The following is a 19968-nucleotide window of genomic DNA, read 5'->3' as shown; positions in this document are numbered from 1 at the left end:
TAAAAGTTTGAGAGGTCTTAAGTCCTCATATCAGTATGCTTTCACATCATTTGATCATAATATTACCATTTATCCATCTGAACCTGAAGAAAGTCTAGATAACACTTGTTTACTGAATGACTATGCAGACTGTGTGGGGCAAGGTGAAGAAACAGAAGAAATATTAATGGAGAGTCTTCATTCCAGTGGTACTATAAATGAGAAAAAAGAAAATGGGCATGCAGAGCCTCTAGGAAACCTAGCCATATGGGAGGAAGACTCTGAGTCTACCGAAGATGGTTTAGATGAATGGACACCAGAGTACAACCATTTAGAAAAGCATGTTGAATTGCTGAGCAAAGCTCAGCTGGTACAAGTCTCTCCACACTCTAGAAGCCCTTCAGGTGAACTTATTAATGACAAGGAAAATACTAATTATGCATCTACAGAAAATGCCCCAAACCTGCTTTCAGCTTTACAGCAAAGTGTTCACCCACCCTCTGCAGAGGCTGAGGTAACAAAGAAAAGGGGAGGGTCAGTAATGACTGTGGTAACTGGAGCACTAGAACGAAGATTCATCCAAGGTGACACTAAATTGATACCTGATTCCTTCGGCTCTGCAGTGAGAAAAGAGCCTAAACTTCCCTGTAGTCTACAAGAAAAATCCTTGCTGTCACCCTTTCTATTAGATCCTGATGAGCATGACATAAATGATGAATCAGAAAGCTTTTCTGAGATACAAGACATAGCTGGGAATACCCTTGTTGAATCTGATTGCCATAATGATTCAGCACAGGCTGCCATATTATCTATCTCTTCAGCATCTACAGAAAAGAAAGAGAATTTCACAGAACATACAAATGTCAAGGAAAGACCAGAGAACCTTTGCAGTAAAGAATCAACTGATGATAGCATAAGGAGAGAGCCTGGAGCACATCCACTACCTCAGTTAGCCAAATCCAACTCTGATGAAGTTGAGAGAAAGATTGAAATGAAAGAAGATTTTCATCAGAATGCAGATATCCCCCCATCATCAGTAAAACAGATTAGTCAGAAAGGTAGGTGTTACAAGACTTTTGGAGTTAGTATCAGTTACACACCTTTTACTTAGGTAGTTTAATGTTTGGTGATATCTTTTCTGGGAAAATGAAAGTATATTATAAATTTTCAAAGGCATGATATTAGTATGCTTGGCCATTTGGCTATAATATACAGTTATTGTGTTGAGGATCCTAGGAGCCATCCTGTAGAACCAAGTAACTTAAATTAAAAAAAAAGAAAAGAAAAAAAATTAATGCAGCTTTGCTCGAGAAGTGGGTTTCCTACATTGAACAGTCAACCCATCCTATATACCTAGTGAGAGAAGCAAACACCAAAACAGGAAGGGGTTTTTTGCAGTTGCCATGTGGTATGAACTCAGAACTCTAGTTAGTGTTTAAAACAACATAAATCTGTTTCTGGAATCTATGTGATCTAAGCAAATGCTGAATTCTAAGTACATCTCAGCCCTAATTCTGTCTGAGCCTTTATGTGTCATTGAATGACCATAGTGGATCATTTAACCTTCTTTTCCTCTTTCTTTATGTAGTTAAGAACACTGCATATGGAAAAGAATTATTTTTAATAGCTAATGTTTTACAAACTTACTTGTCTTCCCTTCTGTAATTCATCTACCGGTATCCATAACTGGTCATTTAAAAGGAGTGTTTTGAATCATAAAAATGTAAAGCCATACTGGGACACTGCACACTACAATGTAAGCTTTTTACATTGTGAATATGTACACACACACACGTGAAATATTGCTCCAAACACTTTAATTTTTTAATATTAATCAAGTTATATGCAAATATAACTCAGATTTTCCTCTCCAGAAGAGAATGTTTCCAGCAGGTTTGGAGGTTAGGAGTTTTATACTGTTGAAAAATACATACTTTCTTATCATGGTAAAATGTCTTCAAGAATCTTAGTAAAAAGCATCAGAAAGTTTTAAATAATCTTTCTAGTTCACAATATCCACAGAAAATACTGGTATATCTGTCTTAGGGCTGGAAGGCATGTCTTATAAGGCTAAGGACTTTCGGCTTGTCTAGTTTGGAGAAGATGAGACTGAGGGGTGACCTCACTGCTCTCTACAGCTTCCTGAGGAGGGGAAGAGAAGAGGGAGGTGCTGAGCTCTTCTCCCTGGGATCCAGTGACAGCATGCCTGGGAATGGTTCCAGGCTGCGCCAGGGAAGGTTTAGACTGGACATTAGGAAGCATTTCTTTACCGAGAGGGTGGTCAAACACTGGAACAGACTTCCTAGAAAGGCAGTCAATGTCCCATGTCTGTCAGTGTTTACGAGGCATTTGATCAATGCCCTTCATAACATGCTTTAACTCTTGATAAGTTCTGAAGTGGTCAGGCAGTTAGACTAGATGATCATTGTAGATCCCTTCCAAATTAAATAAATAATTTATTCTGTGTCCTCCAAGGTTGTCTTGTTTGGCACTGGTAATGGAAATTTCAAAAATACCTGAAGTCTATATAGACTAAATAGAAATACTATATAGGTAGATATTTTTATATAGATCAGCATCTAAAATACTAAAATAAATAGAGAATGAAGTAAATGGAAATCTCTTTAGAACAAAGTATAGAAAGAAGACACTGAAGGAAGCCTACGTGCTCAAAACCCATGACTTCTCAGACATTAGACCTCAGTGGTTAAACACATTGCACAGAACTGAGGTGTAGCTATTTCTTGCATTTTGATTTTATTCTCTCCTCTTCCCTTTTGCCCCTTGTTAAGAATTATCTATGTGTGTTCTTTCTCTTACCTATCACCTATTACCGAGCATGTAACTTTTGGCCCTCTTTTGGTCTATGGTCATATTTTGATTTTCCATCTGTGTTATTCTTAGCAATGGTGTGGAGGTTGTATCTTAAATGAGTAAATGTGTACATCCAGAAATAAGTATAAGCATTTAAAGTTTTAAAACTCATTAATATGAATCAAAGTCCACTTGTAATGAGGGAATACCAACCTACTTAGTCAAGACATTGGGCACAAGGGGCAATGTGGCACTTCCTGTGCTTGGTAATTCAGTGACGCTGAAAAGGAAACATGGCATTTTTCAACAAAGTGAGAGTATCTAGAACAGAGGAGAAAAATAGATGCAAATGTTGTAAACAGAATGGGGGAAAGGAATCTAGGCAATCTAGAAGTCTGCTGGTATTGTGGGAACTTAATTATTTCCACAGGGGCAAGGACTCATGCAAAGGGCATTACAAAGGCACTACAAGAAATCGGGGTCCCAACTCTCAGCAATAGTTGGGTGCCTTGGAAAAAGAGCTCAGTGACACAGGTCTGTGATGTAAATCTGACTGATGCCAGAAAGAGGCTATTGAGCCAAGATAGCACTTACACAATCCTCTAGGGAGCCTGCTGGGGCTGGGCTCACTTTCTCCCTATCTGCCCTTGCCAGTGGGTACGGTTGCATTTTCAGAACAGAATCTAACATAAAGTCTGTTTTCCAGTTGTTTTTTTTTTAGCTGAAATAGTAATGCAACCAATAAATTTATACTGCCCTACCTAGAAACAAACCTAAAATACAAAGTATCTGCATATGTGTCTTGCAACTTGTCTTGAGCACTTGTAAATAAAGTCCATGAGCAACTTACATGTTTCTGCATAAAAATGGTGCCATACAAATGGCTACGTAGGTACTTAACTACAGATACAACTACCAGAAGATAATCGCATTTACTTTTCTCTGCATGAAGACCTCAATTAGTCTAGAATATATACTTTATGAATATTTTCAGTATTATTTGGTATTTTCATTTCTATGATTGGTCAGATCATTCTCATATTTAGAACGTGGAAATTTTAAATAGTATAATTGCTTAATTTGTCTTACGCATTCCTCACCAACAATGTCTGGTTATAATTTAGATTTGAAATCAGAAATGAATAAACCCAGAAAGCTACCTTTGATGAAAGACACCAGAGCGAGTGATAGTTCCCAGGAAGAAGCAATAGACCAGTGGGCCAGGAGACGGAAACAGTTCAAAGACAGCAAAAAATGCGGTTCGACTGGAGGAAGCTCCATAAACAGCACAATCACTGAGGGATCAAGTGAGTACATTAGCCTTATGATTCTGTTTTTTCTCCTTTGTGTGACTGACATTCTGACAGGGTTTTCAGCTAAGGAAATTGATCTTTAGTTCATAACCTGGGTCTCTGTCTTAGTCATTATCATGAGAAAGCATATTTTATTCAATTGAACAGTTCCTCACCATAGGAGTTAGCATCCTCTCTCCTCCATATAACCAAGCGAACAATCTGACTGAAAAAAGTTGATTGTACCATCCTCATCCATATGCAATTAATGTTAAGACAAGTTCTCAGAACAAACAGGTAATCATGGCAGCAGTTTTGAGTGTATAACAAAAATCATAATCCTGATGACTACTTTACATATGTCAAAGCCATGGTGAGCTGGGAGTCCTCTCCTCTCCTCTCCTCTCCTCTCCTCTCCTCTCCTCTCCTCTCCTCTCCTCTCCTCTCCTCTCCTCTCCTCTCCTCTCCTCTCCTCTCCTCTCCTCTCCTCTCCTCTCCTCTCCTCTCCTCTCCTCTCCTCTCCCTCCTGTTTTGCTATTTTAGTAACGTAACAAGTACTTTGTACAGACGAAGAAATGTTCACTTCCCTGTGGAAATGTTTTGTAATACAATGCTTACTTTTGGCAAAGGAAGTTTTATTTGTAGATGTATAACCTCCTTTTTGAAGAAGGTTAAACGCAAACCTATAGAAGACTGAGAGCTGTAAGGTGCAGGTCAGTGCAGGTCCAATACAAGATAAACTGTAAATACATTCTATCCCTATAATATAGGTAAGTCCTACATCAGCAGGGCTTCAATTTGCTACCTAAACATAGGTGTCCATTGCCAGCTGGGACACCAATAGAGTTCTGAGATATGTGACCTACAGGGGACTCATGACTTTCTGAAGCATTAAATGGACAGCAAGTGAGGTACCCCAAGGCATCTAACATGGTATTAGCCACCTATGTTCAGATAACTGAGTCAATCCCTAAGTTTTTAACGCCTGATAACAAAGCAGCAGGGATGCCTGACTTATTTCATGTGGAAATGAAAAAGCTTTTTATTGGTAGCAGTTTCCATTTTTTGCCCCTAACACAGATTCAAATCCACAGCAAGGAGATACATAAACCAAGATAAATTGTTCATTGTTTTCAATAGTAGTGTTTCTTGAATATAAAGCAGGACCATACATTTTACTAGATCAGGCACACAACAGTTTCATAGAGAAAATACAAAAAATTAATTAGAAAAAAAAAACCAACCAACTGAAAAAAGACCAAGTTGCAAAACCTAGAATTGCTTTCCTTAAGACAAAGCGTTGCTTTTCGTAGCACATAGCAGGAACCTGAAGTGGTCTCCAGAACTGGTGAGTGAGCAATTTTGTCACAAATCCTAGTGACAAATCCTACATTTTGGATAGTATGCTACAGGCCCGAGACTTCTGGCCCTTTTTCTTCAGTAGCTAGGCTGTTCCCTGGTGTTTGAAGGCTTGAGACAACTCTAATCAATATTTGGAAGCAGCAGCTCCTTTCATGCTTACTTCCAGCAGCTGAGAAAAACCTAAGTGCAGCTTGTTCCTGACACTCATAAACTGCTCAGTCTGACATCTGTGCTGAAAGATTGAGGAGGACAGAGGTGAAAAGACAATCAAATGTCTTGGCATAAGTCCATAGTGCCAGCATGACAGCATATATTTCTGCAGTTTTGCACATTTTAAGCTCTGCTACAATTAGAACAATTCAGTATTGAACCGGCAAAAATACTGTACTGTTCTGGATTGCTTGGTGTTAGTCTAGGTTTTCTTAATTTATAAATTCATAGTAGCAAGCTACGATGTGCTTTAAATTTATCAGCCTAGTAGTATTTATTTATTTGTTTGTTTGTTTTTGTTTATTTACTAGTAGGTTTTTATACAGTTAATCATGCTACCTCATACTTTCTGCATAATAAGGGAGTGTCCTGGTTTCGGCAGGGATAGAGTTTTCTTCCTAGCAGCTGGTATAGTTCTGTGTTTTGGATTTAGGATGAGAACAAGGTGGATAACACACTTAAGTTTTTAGTTCTTGCCAAGCAGCCAAGGACTTCTCAGCTTCTCATACTGCCCTGCCAATGAGAAGGCGCCCAAGAAGCTGGGAGGGGACACAGCCAGGACAGCTGGCCCAAACTGGCCAAAGGGATATTCCATACCATATGATGTCATGTTCCATATATATCTGGGGGGTGGGCCAGGAGGTGGGTCAGCTTGGGGTCTTGTGGAGCATCGACTTCACGTAGTGAGAAATTATGCTGTTCACCACTTTTTTTTATATCATCATCATCATCACCTTTTTGTGTTTTGTCCTACCAAATTGTCTTTATCTCAACCCACAAGGGTTTTTTTTTTCCCTTTACATTTTCAATTCTCTCCCGTATCACATTGGGAAGGGGGAGAGAGTGAGCATCTGTGTGGTTGTTTTAGCTGCCTGCTGGGTTAAACCACAACAGGGAGAAGCCAGTGAATGTGGATTATTTGTCTACATAGATACAGTTAAGCAAACTGTCAAAGTGCGAAAAGACTGCCATGTAGATATATTCAGGAAGTAACTTGCTGAACAAAACTAAATAAAGGTTAATTTTTATCTTTTCTGTTTTGAAACTGGAAATCATTCTGCATAATAGCCACATCAAACACAGGATAAACAAAGCAAACAGATCTGTTCTCCAGCTGCATTAACTCTAGCTGCATTATACCAGGCATTTTGTACTGAAAGGAACATTTTTTTTTCCTCTCAGACAATTCATACTAAAGCATTTTTTCAGTCAATCTGTTAGCGCAGTCTCTGATGGTTTATACTTTTATATACCTTTCACCATCCAGTTTTAGCTTTGAAGTTCCAGCTCCCGGTCTGCTTGGGAAGTTGTCATAGTATTGCATAGCCTTTTTCTCCACAAAGTGCTGTTTATAGCCTGACTGTCACACAGCCAGCTGCCTGCTGCCCTATCTGCTTGTGAGCCTGAACATTAATGCTTTTTCCTTTAGCAGAAAATTAGACCTCTCTTCCATCTCTGTGTTAATCTGGGTGACAATGGTTTGACCCAGTGGACTCACTGCAAGACATAGTAAATGTAAATTAATATAAAATATGAATCTGAAAATCCTCGTGATAACACATGTAACATCATACAAATATTCAACAGCCTAGGATAAGTGAGAAATTCTATATTAAAAAACAAACCAAACCAAACCACTAAACCCAAAACTATTCTTTCCTCACCTCCTTTTTAATAAAACTAAATATACACATCTTGGAGAGCTAGGATTAAGCAAACAGAAAATATGATCATTATTACCTGCACTGAACTCATACTAAATTTCTAGGAAACTTGTTTCATTTCCTAATCAAATGGGCTGCATAAGAATGCTTAACAATTGGCTAAAGTCAGCCTTCTCTTAAAGAGGTGCAGCTCCTGTTCTGACCATTTGCTGCATTAAGACTTCACTTGGCATTCAAGTTCAAGATGCAATAGCATCCAATATTGTGATCTTCTCCTTGGACATCTTTGCAGATTGCCTCTTTAACAGCAGCAAAATTACAGAACTAAGTACAGATATTACAAACACTTCATAAAGAAGCTTGTGGCACTTCTGTGCTGACTGGCTTAGGTCTGTTATTTTTTATGCATTTTCCCTACTGACATTACTTTTACTTGTTTTATCCTCATGACAGTAAACTCAGAGGATGCTCGGTCAGTAGATCTGGGACTACATTCTGAAAATGAGGACAGAGGTTTTTATACAGAAAACTTTCATTCTGCTTCCTGGGTTTTCAGAGGAGATGATGTCTCTCCGGATAATAGTCCTAGATGTCTCAGCAAAAGGCCTAGACCAGTGGCAAGTAAGTTGGCTAATGCAACAGGTAATAAATGTCATAAAACTGTATTTATTTTGGGCACTCTGAGGATTCCAGGGGACCAACATTTTGGAGAAGATGCTGAACACTTATGTTGAAGACAGGAAAAAGAGCACCTCAATAAAATATAAGGTTATAGAAAAATGTAAATAAGTAGTTCTTATTTAGCTACTGTCTTGCAAAATATCATAATTACTTGACAAAATTAATACTGATAAAAGGTCATACTTAAACCTCATCTCTTGCTGCATGGTAAGGGTAGAAGCAATGTAATGCTCATAGCTCCTTCAAGCATGGCAAAATCAGAGAGCTATTTGTGTACATAAAGTATTACAATGGTCATAAAATCTGTTCTCCATCAAACTTTCAAACATAGCAGATCCAGAAAGAAAAGAATCAAGTTTGCAAAAGAAGGGTTGTTCTATCTGTAGTTTAAGCCCTGTCATGCAAACAGATGTAGTGAATAACTTTTGCAGGGTGACGGGAGGTTTTCCTTCACTTTTTAAATGTTAAGTTACTGAAAGGTAACAGTTCAAAGAACTAAGACAAACCAAAACACCCGTGTAGCTTTCCAGGAGATAGTTCTTTGCTGGAGCTCATAAATAATTCATAATATGAGAGAAAACAAATGTCCTCTATAAATCTCCAGATAGGAAAAATCTCCCTTAAAACATATGAGAATATTCTGGACAGCCTTTTTGATTACGTCTTCTCCCAGGGGAGAGCTCAGAAGTTCAGCAAGATAGTTAAAGTAGGTATTGAAGTATCTATGCTCTTTTAGACAGGTAACATCAATTGGCCTGTAAATAAAGTAACCTTTAAAGCAATTTGTATCTTCCAAATAGTACAAAATTTGAAGACAAAACAGCTATCATAAATTGTTATTAAATTGGCCTCTACTAAACAAACCCAGTAAAATAGTCAAATATCAAAAGCAGACACTCTCACTGAAGTCCTTCCTGAGTATAAGATTTACTAACAAGCCAGACCATTTGAGACACGATAATACTAGACCCTGAGAAAAATTTGGAAGTAGGCAATTAGACCCTGATCTTTCTTTTCGCTGAGGGTGATCCCTCTACATGTTAAATTCTGCTGACTTGAGAGACATTTCACATGCGTACAGCCACTGGTGGCAGGAGATGCCAGTGTGGTGGGGGGTTGGACTAGAGGACTGGGAGGCAGTGGGAGTGGGGAGCAGACAGGGAAAAGTAGACGAAAGGAAAAGAAACAATTGGTATCCAAAGGATAGAGACCTTCTAAAATATAAAAAGAATAAAACTACAAGAAACAGATTTAAACTTATCTGAGAATTTAGAGTGTATTTTGTTGTTAGAGGTCTGACACAGGGTGCAGGAGCTCTTTTCTCTTCCAGAACGCCATCGGTAGATTGGAATATCTGAATGCTTCTCCACCTCTTATTACAAAGTCCAGGCACTTAAACTGCTAATGAAAGTATGCTTCATTGATGCTGACTGTCTTTGCTCTAACATGAATGACATTTGATTAGTCGTGGCGTGAGGGGGATATGCACTGGCAGAGGAGCAGCACCAAACAGCTAGGAGTGATACTGAAAGCATCCCAGCCATTTGCAGAATCAGTAACTGTCAGTGCCTATAGATGAAAAGTTTTAAAAACAGGCTGCTGCTTGTTAAATTGAACCTGACTTGTAGAGAAAAAAGGATGTCTTTTTCCCTGTTTTGCAGTTCGTGAAAGAACGGTGAAGATCACTAAAGGAACTGGCAATTACCCTTGGGGTTTCAGGATCCAGTTCTCAAAGCCTATCCTTGTGACTGAAGTTGACACAAGTAAGTTGTGTTTGTGCTAGTTAACTTCTCCTAAGAAAATGTATTTTAAAAAATATGTATTTAGTAATATAAATAATACATAACATCTCATTTATAATAATATATAATATAGGTGTACATAAATAATTTCTGTAATTAGAGGATGTAAGGTGTTTAATAACATGTCCTCGGACTGCTCCTGACAAACTTTCTTAGGGCCTCAGTAAGCCTGTGGGTAAACCAGCCTCCGCTGTTCTGTGTCCTTCCATGCCTGATGATACCTCATGCAAGTGTTTGCATCCAGCCTCTCTCCAGATGTAAAGTCTAGAACTTGTGGGGACTGATATCCTTTAATGACAACAGGCCTTTAAAAATGAAATGGAAGATGCAGTGATCCTCATACCAACATTTCCAAAAGTCTTATTAGCTGAGGACACTTCTGCTTGAATGGGTTTCCATCGAGCCATCTACAAATCTCAACAGGTGTGCTGTTAACTTCTGCAGGGTAGTCCGATGATTGTGAGGAACTCCAGAAGAAATTCACACATCTGAGTGAGTGAGCAAAAATGTGTCAGATGAATTTCAGCAAAGAGGAAGTGTAAGATAATGCCTCTAGAGAGGAATGATCTATGCCACGCCTACATGATGGAGAACATGGTATTGGCAGTTACACTGAGGAATGAGATCTTGGCAGTGACCACCGAAAGATCTCTGAAATCATCAGCTCTCCATGCAATGGCAGCTTAGAGATCTGGCTAAAAGCTGGCTCTGTCAGTAACAGCAGTGAGAATGAGACACAGGGAGTCAGAGTCATTTTTACTGCGACCTAAAACCTTGGTTCACGTAAATCTAGTGTATTGCTTGCTGTATTGCTCCCTGCATCTTAGAATGGACACAAAAGAATTACAGAAAGAGCAGAAGGTGTAGAAGACTCTCATAGATTTCTGCTATCAAAGGCAGATACAGTGAAAAATGTCACTCTAGGCCAAGAATGGTAGTGAGTGCCCCCTAGCAAGGCATCTAAGAATAGCTGTTACTTTGCCAGCCTTATGTATTATATTGTCCAGCTTCCTGGTAACACTGGGAAAGCCTGTAATTTAAGAGGTGTGCAAATCCATTAGCTGAAACCATCATTTTAAAAACTGCCTGCTGAGCTACAAATAGGGTCATCATTAAACTCCACTAGAGAAGATCAGAAAAGTCAGAAATCTGAGCAAGGGAGCACATGCAGAGAAGAAAAAATTACGTATCTGGAAAGGCCAACACTTTACAACTCTAAGACTTGTATTAGAAACAGATGCATCTCCTTAAGATCTGAACCTAGTTAGACTTATACCTCAGTTGTGCTTTTTGCATGGTGCTGCTGTTCAGTTCTAAGTCATTCTAACTTGTTGCCTGAGAGCAAATATTCTACTTATTAAACACAAAAAATAAAGCCTTCAGTCCAGAAGAGAATTCCAGCAAAGGACAGACCTATTCAAAACAAATAAGGAAAAATGTTGGAAGTGGTTGCTTTACCTTCTATATGGCTATGCCTATTGTTTATCAAAGGATCTCTTAATCTTTTAGTGTAAACTACATGAAAATAAACATGATTTTGACACCAGATCCTAGAGATCATTCTGTATTTATACATGTCTAAAGACAATCAGGAATTTCCATTATCAATTGAAGCTTTGCCAATAATGTAAATCTAAAAAACCATTGCCTACAGAATACTACACAAAGGACTTAGTAAGATTAAAGTGTGGCTAAAGTGGCTATGTAATGTTCTGTATCCAGAAAAACAGCAACCTAATTTTAGTTCAGAATTTATTTTTTTATAGTCCTTGAGACTAGATAATCTTCATAGTATAACTTATGTGAAAGCAATATACTGTGAATCTGAGAAAGTAATTTTGAATGAAAAAACGCATTCTGCTCATCTTATTAGAATGTTACTTTTGACTAGAAGGTTAAAGGTCAGTATCATTCATTGCTGATTATTTTAAGAAAACAAAATTACTGGGCTCAGCCATCATTTGTCTAAGTAGCACAACTGTGAAGTGTGTGTGCTTGGACAAACAGCAGTTATTACCAGATTGCTGGGAGTTTCAGTACCTATTGATACAAAGTTACCTCTGTTGCAAAGAAATGTTTCTGGTCTCTAGCATTAAAAGTTTTAGATTATTTCTCCATTGTAAACATACAGATTCTCTTAGCATTCTTAAGAGAGTATAACCTCTGAAGAGGTCTTTCAAATTAGAATGTGGGAAAGTTTTTTACCTAAATATAAATAAATCATAGGTCATGCATACAATATTAGCCCTAATACCTAACAATTTAACCCTGTAACTTACTAATTAAAATTAAGTATAGGAAAACAGCTACTCACATTGTATATTACTCCTCTTAAGTTTATTTGTATGTTTTGTTTTCAAATGCAGTTGCTTTAAAACAACAACAACAACAAATAATATTATTTTTTACAGACAAACTTCTACTAAAATTCCGTATTCTCAAAATATGATTCATTTCATTAAAGCAGAGGTAAATATTGCATTTGTATCCCTTTTTGGTTGCACACTGAGACATTATTTCAATAATATTTTAAAGACTTTTTAAAGACTACTTATGATCATAAAGTCTTCTATGAGATCCTCAAGGTCAGTGCAAACCAAAATGTGCTGGCATTTGCAAACTTGCAAATGATTTGTAATACACATGAGGGTGAACCATGAACCAATATGCAGGGCAGACCCTCCTCTCAGAGAAGTCTGCTGCCTCCCCGGGGCCCGTGTCAAGGACATCGCTAGGAAACTCCCCAGCCTGGTACAGCCCTCTGACTATTACCCACTGCTGCTCCTCCACGTGGGTGGGGATAAAGCAGAGACACATACCACAAAAGCGATCAAAAGGGACTTCAGGTTCTTAGGACAGTCACTGAAGGATTTGGGGGTGCAGGTAATAGTCTCCTCCCTCCTTCCAGTTAAGGGCAGCAATGTTGGGAGGAACAGGCGGACACAGTCCATAAATGCATGGCTCCATGGCTGGTGTCAACGCCACAACTTTGGGTTCTTTGACAATGGGGCGGCCTGCACAGCACCAGGCCTGATGAACCCTGATGGGATTCATCTCTCTCAAAGGGGGAAGAGGATCTTTGCCCAGGAACTACCAGGGCTCATCGACAGAGCTTTAAACTAGACTCGAAGGGGGAGGGGGATAACATCAGGCTTGCCAGCGACAAGTTGTGGGATGATGTGCCCAGGCTGGAAGGACGGGGCACTGGCAAGGGCCCTCGGCCTAATGCTCAGAGACGTGCTGGATGCACCACAGCATGCTCGAAGCCTAGAGGAGACGAGCCGGGGGCTCCGGATGCAACAGGAACCAACAGGGTAACACTGGGAGAATACATCAAAAGAATTCCAGCCACCCCAGCCAATAAGTCAGCCTCATCAGGGGCACAACTGAAATGCCTCTACACGCACGCACGGAGCATGGGGAATAAACAAGAGGAGCTGGAGACGTGTGTGCCTGCAAGGCTATGACCTTATTGGCATTACAGAGACATGGTGGGATAGCTCCTATGACTGGAGTGTTGGGATGGAAGGTACAGGCTCTTTAGGAAGGACAGGCAGGGCAGACGAGGGGGTGTCGCCCTCTATGTCAATGCAGCTGGAGTGCATGGACCTCCATCTGGGGATGGATGAGGAGCCCACTGAGAGCCTATTGGTTAGGATTAAAGGGAGGGCTGGGGCAGGGGACATCATAGCGGGGGTCTGCTAAGGCCACCTGACCAGGGAGACCGAGCAGATGAAGCCCTCTATAGGCAGATAGGAGCAGCCTCACGCTCACACGCCCTGGTCCTTATAAGGGACTTCAATCACCCTGACATCTGCTGGAGGGACAACGCAGCTGAGCACAAGCAATCCAGGAAGTTCCTGGAATGTGTCGATGACAACTTTCTCCTCCAAGTGACAGAGGAGCCCATGAGGAGAGGTGCCATGCTGGACCTTATTCTCACCAATAAGGAGGGGCTGGTAGGGGACGTGAAGCTCAAGGGCAGCCTTGGCTGCAGTGACCACAAAATGGTGGAATTCAGGATCCTCAGGGCAGCGAGGAGGGCGCGCAGCAAGCTCACTACCCTGGACTCCAGGAGAGCAGACTTTGGCCTCTTCAGGGATCTGCTTGGTAGAATACCATGGGACAAAGCCCTGGAAGGAAGAGGGGCCCAAGACAGCTGGTTAATATTCAAGCGTCACCTCCTCCAAGCTCAGAAGTGATGCATCCCAACAAAGAGGAAGTCAAGCAAAACCACCAAGAGACCCCCGTGGATGAACAAGGAGCTCCTGGGCAAAGTCAAACAAAAAAAGGAAGCCTACAGAGGGTGGAAGCAAGGGCAGGTAGCCTAGGAAGAATACAGAGAAACTGTCCGAGCAGCCAGGGATCAGGTTAGGAAAGCCAAAGCCCTGATAGAAATTAGTCTGGCCAGGGATGTCAAGGACAACAAGAAAAGCTTCTGTAGGTATGTTAGTGATAAGAGGAGGACGAGGGAAAATGTGGGTCCCCTCTGGAATGAAACTGGTGACCTGGTTAACCAGGATATGGAGAAGGCTGAGGTACTCAATGACTTCTTTGCCTCAGTCTTCACTGGCAAATGCTTGAGCCACGCTGCCCAGGTCGCAGAAGGCAGGGACTGGGAGACTGCAGAACCACCCACTGTAGGAGAAGATCAGGTTCGAGAATATCTAAGGAACCTGAAAGTGCACAAGTCCATGGGACCTGATGAGATGCATCCGTGGGTCTTGAGGGAACTGGCGGATGAAGTTGCCAGGCCACTCTCCATCATATTTGAGAAGTCCTGGCAGTCCGGCAAAGTTCCCACCGACTGGAAGAGGGGGAACATAATCCCCATTTTTAAGAAGGGTAAAAAGGAAGACCCAGGGAACTACAGGCCGGTCAGTCTCACCTCCATGCCTGGCAAGATTATGGAGCAGACCCTCCTGGAGACTATGCTCAGGCACATGGAAGACAAGGAGCTGACTGGTGACAGCCAACACGGCTTCAGTAAGGGTAAATAGTGCCTGACAAACTTGGTGGCCTTCTATGATGGGGTTACAGTGTTGATGGATAAGGGAAGGGCAACTGGCATCATCTGCCTGGACTTGTGCAAGGCATTTGACACTCCCGCATGACATCCTTGTCTCTAAATTGGAGAGACATGGATTTGATGGATTGACCACTCGGTGGATAAGGAATTGGCTGGATGGTCGCACTCCAAGAGTTGTGGTCAATGGTTCAATGTCCAAGTGGAGAACGGTGACGAGTGGTGTTCCTCAGGGGTCGGTACTGGGACCAGCACTGTTCAACATCTTTGTCAGCAACATGGACAGTGGGGTCGAGTGCACTCTCAGCAAGTTTGCCAATGACACCAAGCTGTGTGGTGTGGTCGACACACTGGAGGGAAGGGATGCCATCCAGAAGGACCTTGACAGGCTGGAGAGGTGGGCCCGTGTGAACCACATGAAGTTCAACAAGGCCAAGTGCGAGGTCCTGCACATGGGTCAGCGCAATCCCAAGCACAGCTATAGGCTGGGCAAGGAATGGATTGAAAGCAGCCCTGAGGAGAAGGACTTGGGGGTATTGATTGATGAGAAGCTCAACATGAGCCAGCAGTGTGCGCTTGCAGCCCAGAAAGCCAACTGTGTCCTGGGCTGCATCAAGAGAGGTGTGACCAGCGGGTCGAGGGAGGAGATCCTGCCCCTCTACTCTGCTCTGGTGAGACCCCATCTGGAGTACTGCGTCCAGCTCTGGGGGCCCCAGTACAGGAGAGACATGGAGCTGTGGGAGAGAGTCCAGAGGAGGGCCACGAAGCTGATCAGAGGGCTGGAGCACCTCTCCTAGGAGGACAGGCTGAGAGAGTTGGGATTGTTCAGCCTGGAGAAAAGAAGGCTCCGGGGAGATCTAATTGCAGCTTACCAGTATCTGAAGGGGGCCTACAGGAAAGCTGGAGAGGGACTGTTTATGAGGGAGTGTAGTGACAGGACAAGGGGTAATGGCCTTAAGCTGAAGGAGGGTCAATTTAGATGAGATGTTAGAAAGAAATTCTCTGCTGTTAGAGTGGTGAGGTACTGGAAGAGGTTGCCCAGAGAGGTTGTGGATGCCCCATCCCTGGAAGTGTTTACGACCAGGCTGGATGAGGCTTTGGGCAGAGGCTTTGGTCTAGTGGAGGGTGTCCCTGCCTGCAGTAGGGGGGTTGTAACTAGATGATCTTTAAGGTCCCTTCACTCACCCTTCCCCCGGCGGGCTGGGGAGGAGAACGGAAAAACAACGGCAAAGCCTCGAGGGTTGGGATAAGGGCAGTTTACTGGGACAGCAAGGAAGAGGGAAACAATCAACAACAGTACTGATAACAGATATTCACAATGGGTGATAACAAAGAACAATTTACCCATCCGCCACCGACCGACCAGACGCTCAGCCTGTCCCGGAGCCACGCCGAACCCGCCCCTGCCCGATTAGCCCCCTTTTATGGTGAGCATGATGTCACATGGTATGGAATAGCCCCCGGCCAGCTTGGCTCACCTGTCCTGGCTCTTTGTGAAATTAACTCTATCCTTGCCAGAACCAGGACACAACCCAAACCATTCTATGATTCTATGGCTTTTCTGTGCCTGTTTATTATTAAGCTTATACTAATCTCTTCCCTACAACTTCTAAGCATCCTCAGAAATACACTGAACAATCACATTTATTGCATGATAGGGTACAAAATCTTTAAAAACATACATTAAATAGTATGGACATGGAACAGTATTTTCCAAAAACAATTTTTTGACAGTACACTAGGAATGCCTAATTATAAATGAGAAGGAAAAAATTGTGTCTGAGAAATTTGTACCTGGGATTTAAGTAACTGTGTACTGCTGCCTGTGAATGGAGCATATTTATCTCTTCCCTAATTTGCCTCCATTCCTGGCTGGCACATGTCTGAGCCCTATTTTATTAGGAATGCATGTACTTTGCAACAGTTAACAAATAAACAAAAGGTTGATATATTAAGAAATCTGATTAAGTCCCTCCTTCACTGACCCTTTGTTAACTTACTACGTTGTTTCCTTCTAAAGACAAAACCCACAAAATACTATAGCCAAATTCTGCTAACAATGAAGAGAATCATCAGCACAGAAAGTAGTCTAAAGCTCACCAGAATCATAGATTTCTTTTCTACTGACTTTACTGAAAATTGAACCAAATCTTTGTTTACAATGTAGGCTAAAACCCTCAGGTACTGAAATGCCTGTTTTCATCTTAAAGCATATATATCCTACTGGCATTTTTAATCAAATTTCTCCACTGCCAGTGATTATCTAGTGTTGAACCAGTACCTAAATCCTGAAGTTTTATTTACAGATGACTAACAGGTTGCTCAGAAAAAGTTGGTCCACCTCCAAGCTGACATCATGAAGACCCCAAAGCATAATCCTTGACTGGTTGGACAGATATCTGTTTTGCTAGAAAAGCTTGCTCACATAGACATGCTTGATGTCCTAACTGTAAATAAAATGTTTTGTTTCTTTTTTTATTCCAGACAGTGCAGCTGAAGAAGCAGGACTTCAGGTTGGGGATATTCTGATAGCAGTCAATGGAACTGATGTCACCAGCATGCCACATTCAGAAGCTGCCAATCTGGCAAGGAAAGGTAAATTTGAGAACACAATAAATTACACGGATGGGTCAGGATTGCTGTACAATGCTTCACATACATCCAGACAAGTTAGGTGATGAATGCAACAGAAATCTTAATTAGCAGTTTAATGTATTAGTATTTAATACAGTAATATTGCCTAAGTCACTTTTTTATCTAGGAGTATCCAGGTACACAGAAGAAAACGGACATACAAAATATTCCCCGAAGAGCACGTGTGACAGTAAAGCTTTTGGCTCTCCTGCCTTTAAGAAAGTGACTGAAGAAGTCCTGAAACTGACTGCAGAGACACCAATACCTTATTTATGCGTTATGGTTCCTCAGGGAGAGACTTCACAGCTTGGTTCGGCGCACTCAGTGCTTATTTCTGTGTTGCCAAGACCTTAAGTCTAGTCAGGAGAGCAGAGAGGTTATTTCATGAGGCATCCTTTCACAGCACCACAGAAACAAGGAGTCAGTGATATTAATCATGCCTATTCTTCCTAGAATTGTGATGACTAAAACCCAAAGATACCTATGTTTGCATGCTGGAAGTTAATCTACTGCAGTTCTTTAATTTATCCCAGATACGGTTTTGACAAGGGCTTACGGGAAATTCAATAAATTCAAATGCTTTTACAAGACAGTGACAAATTTAACTTGACACATACCAAGTTCTATAATTATAGAGGTGCCATTCACACTGTTATATTTAAGAGTATGTCAAGTTTTTTAGTAGATAAATCTCTGATTACTGGGTATTTTTAACTCCTCAGAGAACACCCCCTGGCCTAAATCTTGGCATACAGACAGCATTCCCAAAGTCAAATGTCCCCTAAAGAGAAATCCAGGAAATGTTTTGCAAATGTAAATATGTCCTAGTCACATTTCTCAATCCCCTTTAAGGTGTTGCCACCTGCTCTGAAGTAGTATCTGATATAATCAGAATTTAAGGCCTTTAGGGCCAAAGCCATAGATATATTGATAGCATCAGCAAATATTATGAAATCATACCGCATTGTTGATAACAATAACACATTTTCAGACAATCTTGCAACCCGACATTTCCATCGAGCACTTACTTTTTGCAAATGATCAGCAGATACTTTAGCACAGGCTAGCCTCCAACAGCAAACACCCTCAGTGAGGGGCACAGATAGCAGGAAAGGTTAGTAGACTCCCAGACATAGAAAAGAAAGAATTCTCAAGAACGTATGTAAGATAACAGACACTGAAGGTGCCCCTAAGAGCATTCTCAGCAATTTTTGTATGAACTCAAATTTAAGTACGCCCATTTGAGCAATGAAATCCAACCACTTCTCTAAATTGATAAAATATGCAAGCACCTAAGCTAATGCTTGCAAAGGTAGGTCACAAAAACTGTTTTAAGAGGTGTCTTCAGATAGCTGGCTCCATTACTAATTCTCAATCAAAAAAATGGTTTCATTCCTGAATTTCTGTTAAAAGAAGGTCAAATATTACTTGATTTAATTCACCGTTTCCTAGGCTGCTTTGCTCCTTTTTGCTTGTACATTGGGAGGAGAAGGGCATGCAATAGACTACTGCCTTCCTGCTCTATACCCTGTAGGGGTATTCAAAAATATTGACAGTCTAGATTGTAGTTTTGACATATGTTTTCACATTCTTCATGTAATATTTTAGGTCCAGATATCCTGACTATGGTGGTGGGATCAGATATCAGCCGTTACCCTAACAACCCCAGACCTACCTGCCGAGGATATTTGCACAAACGAACACAGTCAGCAATATTGAAGGGCTGGAGAAAGAGGTGGTTTGTGCTGAAACATAATGGCTACCTACACTATTACAAACACAAGAAGGTAAGAAGAGAGGCTGGTGAGGAAGCAAGCTGTGACCTCATCTACAAAACGCAGCAGTATTGCACTCAAATTTACAGATCATTGTCTTGACTTTTTACAGAATAACAGCAGCACTAAAGATGTTTCAGTATGTGGTATATAGAAGAGGCTTGTTGAGTAGTTCTGCCTTCCTATATCTCAGTCACAGACATAGACACTGTCAGGCTTTTATGGATTGACATTTAATCTCTTAGTTCTAATCACCAAGAAGTCTATGAATTGAATAGGCTCTGCGAGGCCTTGATGAGAAGAAGCTCTTTCAGATGTGTAGGAGCTCTGTATTCCATCTACTATTATATGTATTTTCTTAAACAAGTATGACCATGAGATTTCTTTGTGTGTGTGAAGAAGCTATAGACATGCACAGACAGGTATTGGGAAGGCTTAGTTTCTTCAGAGTAGCATTGCCCAGCACTTCATTCTCTGTCATATGAGCAGCCACCTGTATAGTACTCCTAAGTAGTATGTAAGACTTCAAGTTCATCTAATAGTAGACATCCAAAAAAGGAGTAGAACAGGTGCTTCATGAAGAGAAATATTTTACTTGGCTTTATCCTGAGGCTCCACTTCAATATAGCATAATATAAAACCCTCTAGTTGTATAGTGAGTCTTAGTAGTCCTTAATCAGTGGCTTCACGGTTATCTCAGCTACAAACATTTGAGTATCCTACACAGTT

General features: G+C 41.1%; 1 protein-coding gene across 1 annotated transcript in view; it reads left to right on the top strand.

The window, feature by feature from the left end:
* Positions 1 to 383: 383 nt before the first annotated feature.
* The window catches only part of LOC129199771 (uncharacterized), a 37282-nt gene continuing 17697 nt past the window's right edge, over positions 384 to 19968 (top strand). Inside the window, exons 1-6 of the mRNA XM_054810769.1 lie at positions 384 to 1037; positions 3918 to 4100; positions 7775 to 7942; positions 9664 to 9765; positions 17315 to 17425; positions 19073 to 19251. Coding sequence (XP_054666744.1) covers positions 521 to 1037; positions 3918 to 4100; positions 7775 to 7942; positions 9664 to 9765; positions 17315 to 17425; positions 19073 to 19251 — 1260 coding nt within the window. The 5' untranslated portion in view covers positions 384 to 520. The remainder of the gene's footprint in view (positions 1038 to 3917; positions 4101 to 7774; positions 7943 to 9663; positions 9766 to 17314; positions 17426 to 19072; positions 19252 to 19968) is intronic.

This window comes from Grus americana, chromosome Z (assembly GCF_028858705.1).
Source record: "Grus americana isolate bGruAme1 chromosome Z, bGruAme1.mat, whole genome shotgun sequence".
In the NCBI taxonomy this organism is placed as follows: domain Eukaryota; kingdom Metazoa; phylum Chordata; class Aves; order Gruiformes; family Gruidae; genus Grus; species Grus americana.
The sequence above is the reverse complement of the archived record's forward strand: the minus strand, read 5'-3'. Positions and strand labels throughout refer to the sequence as shown.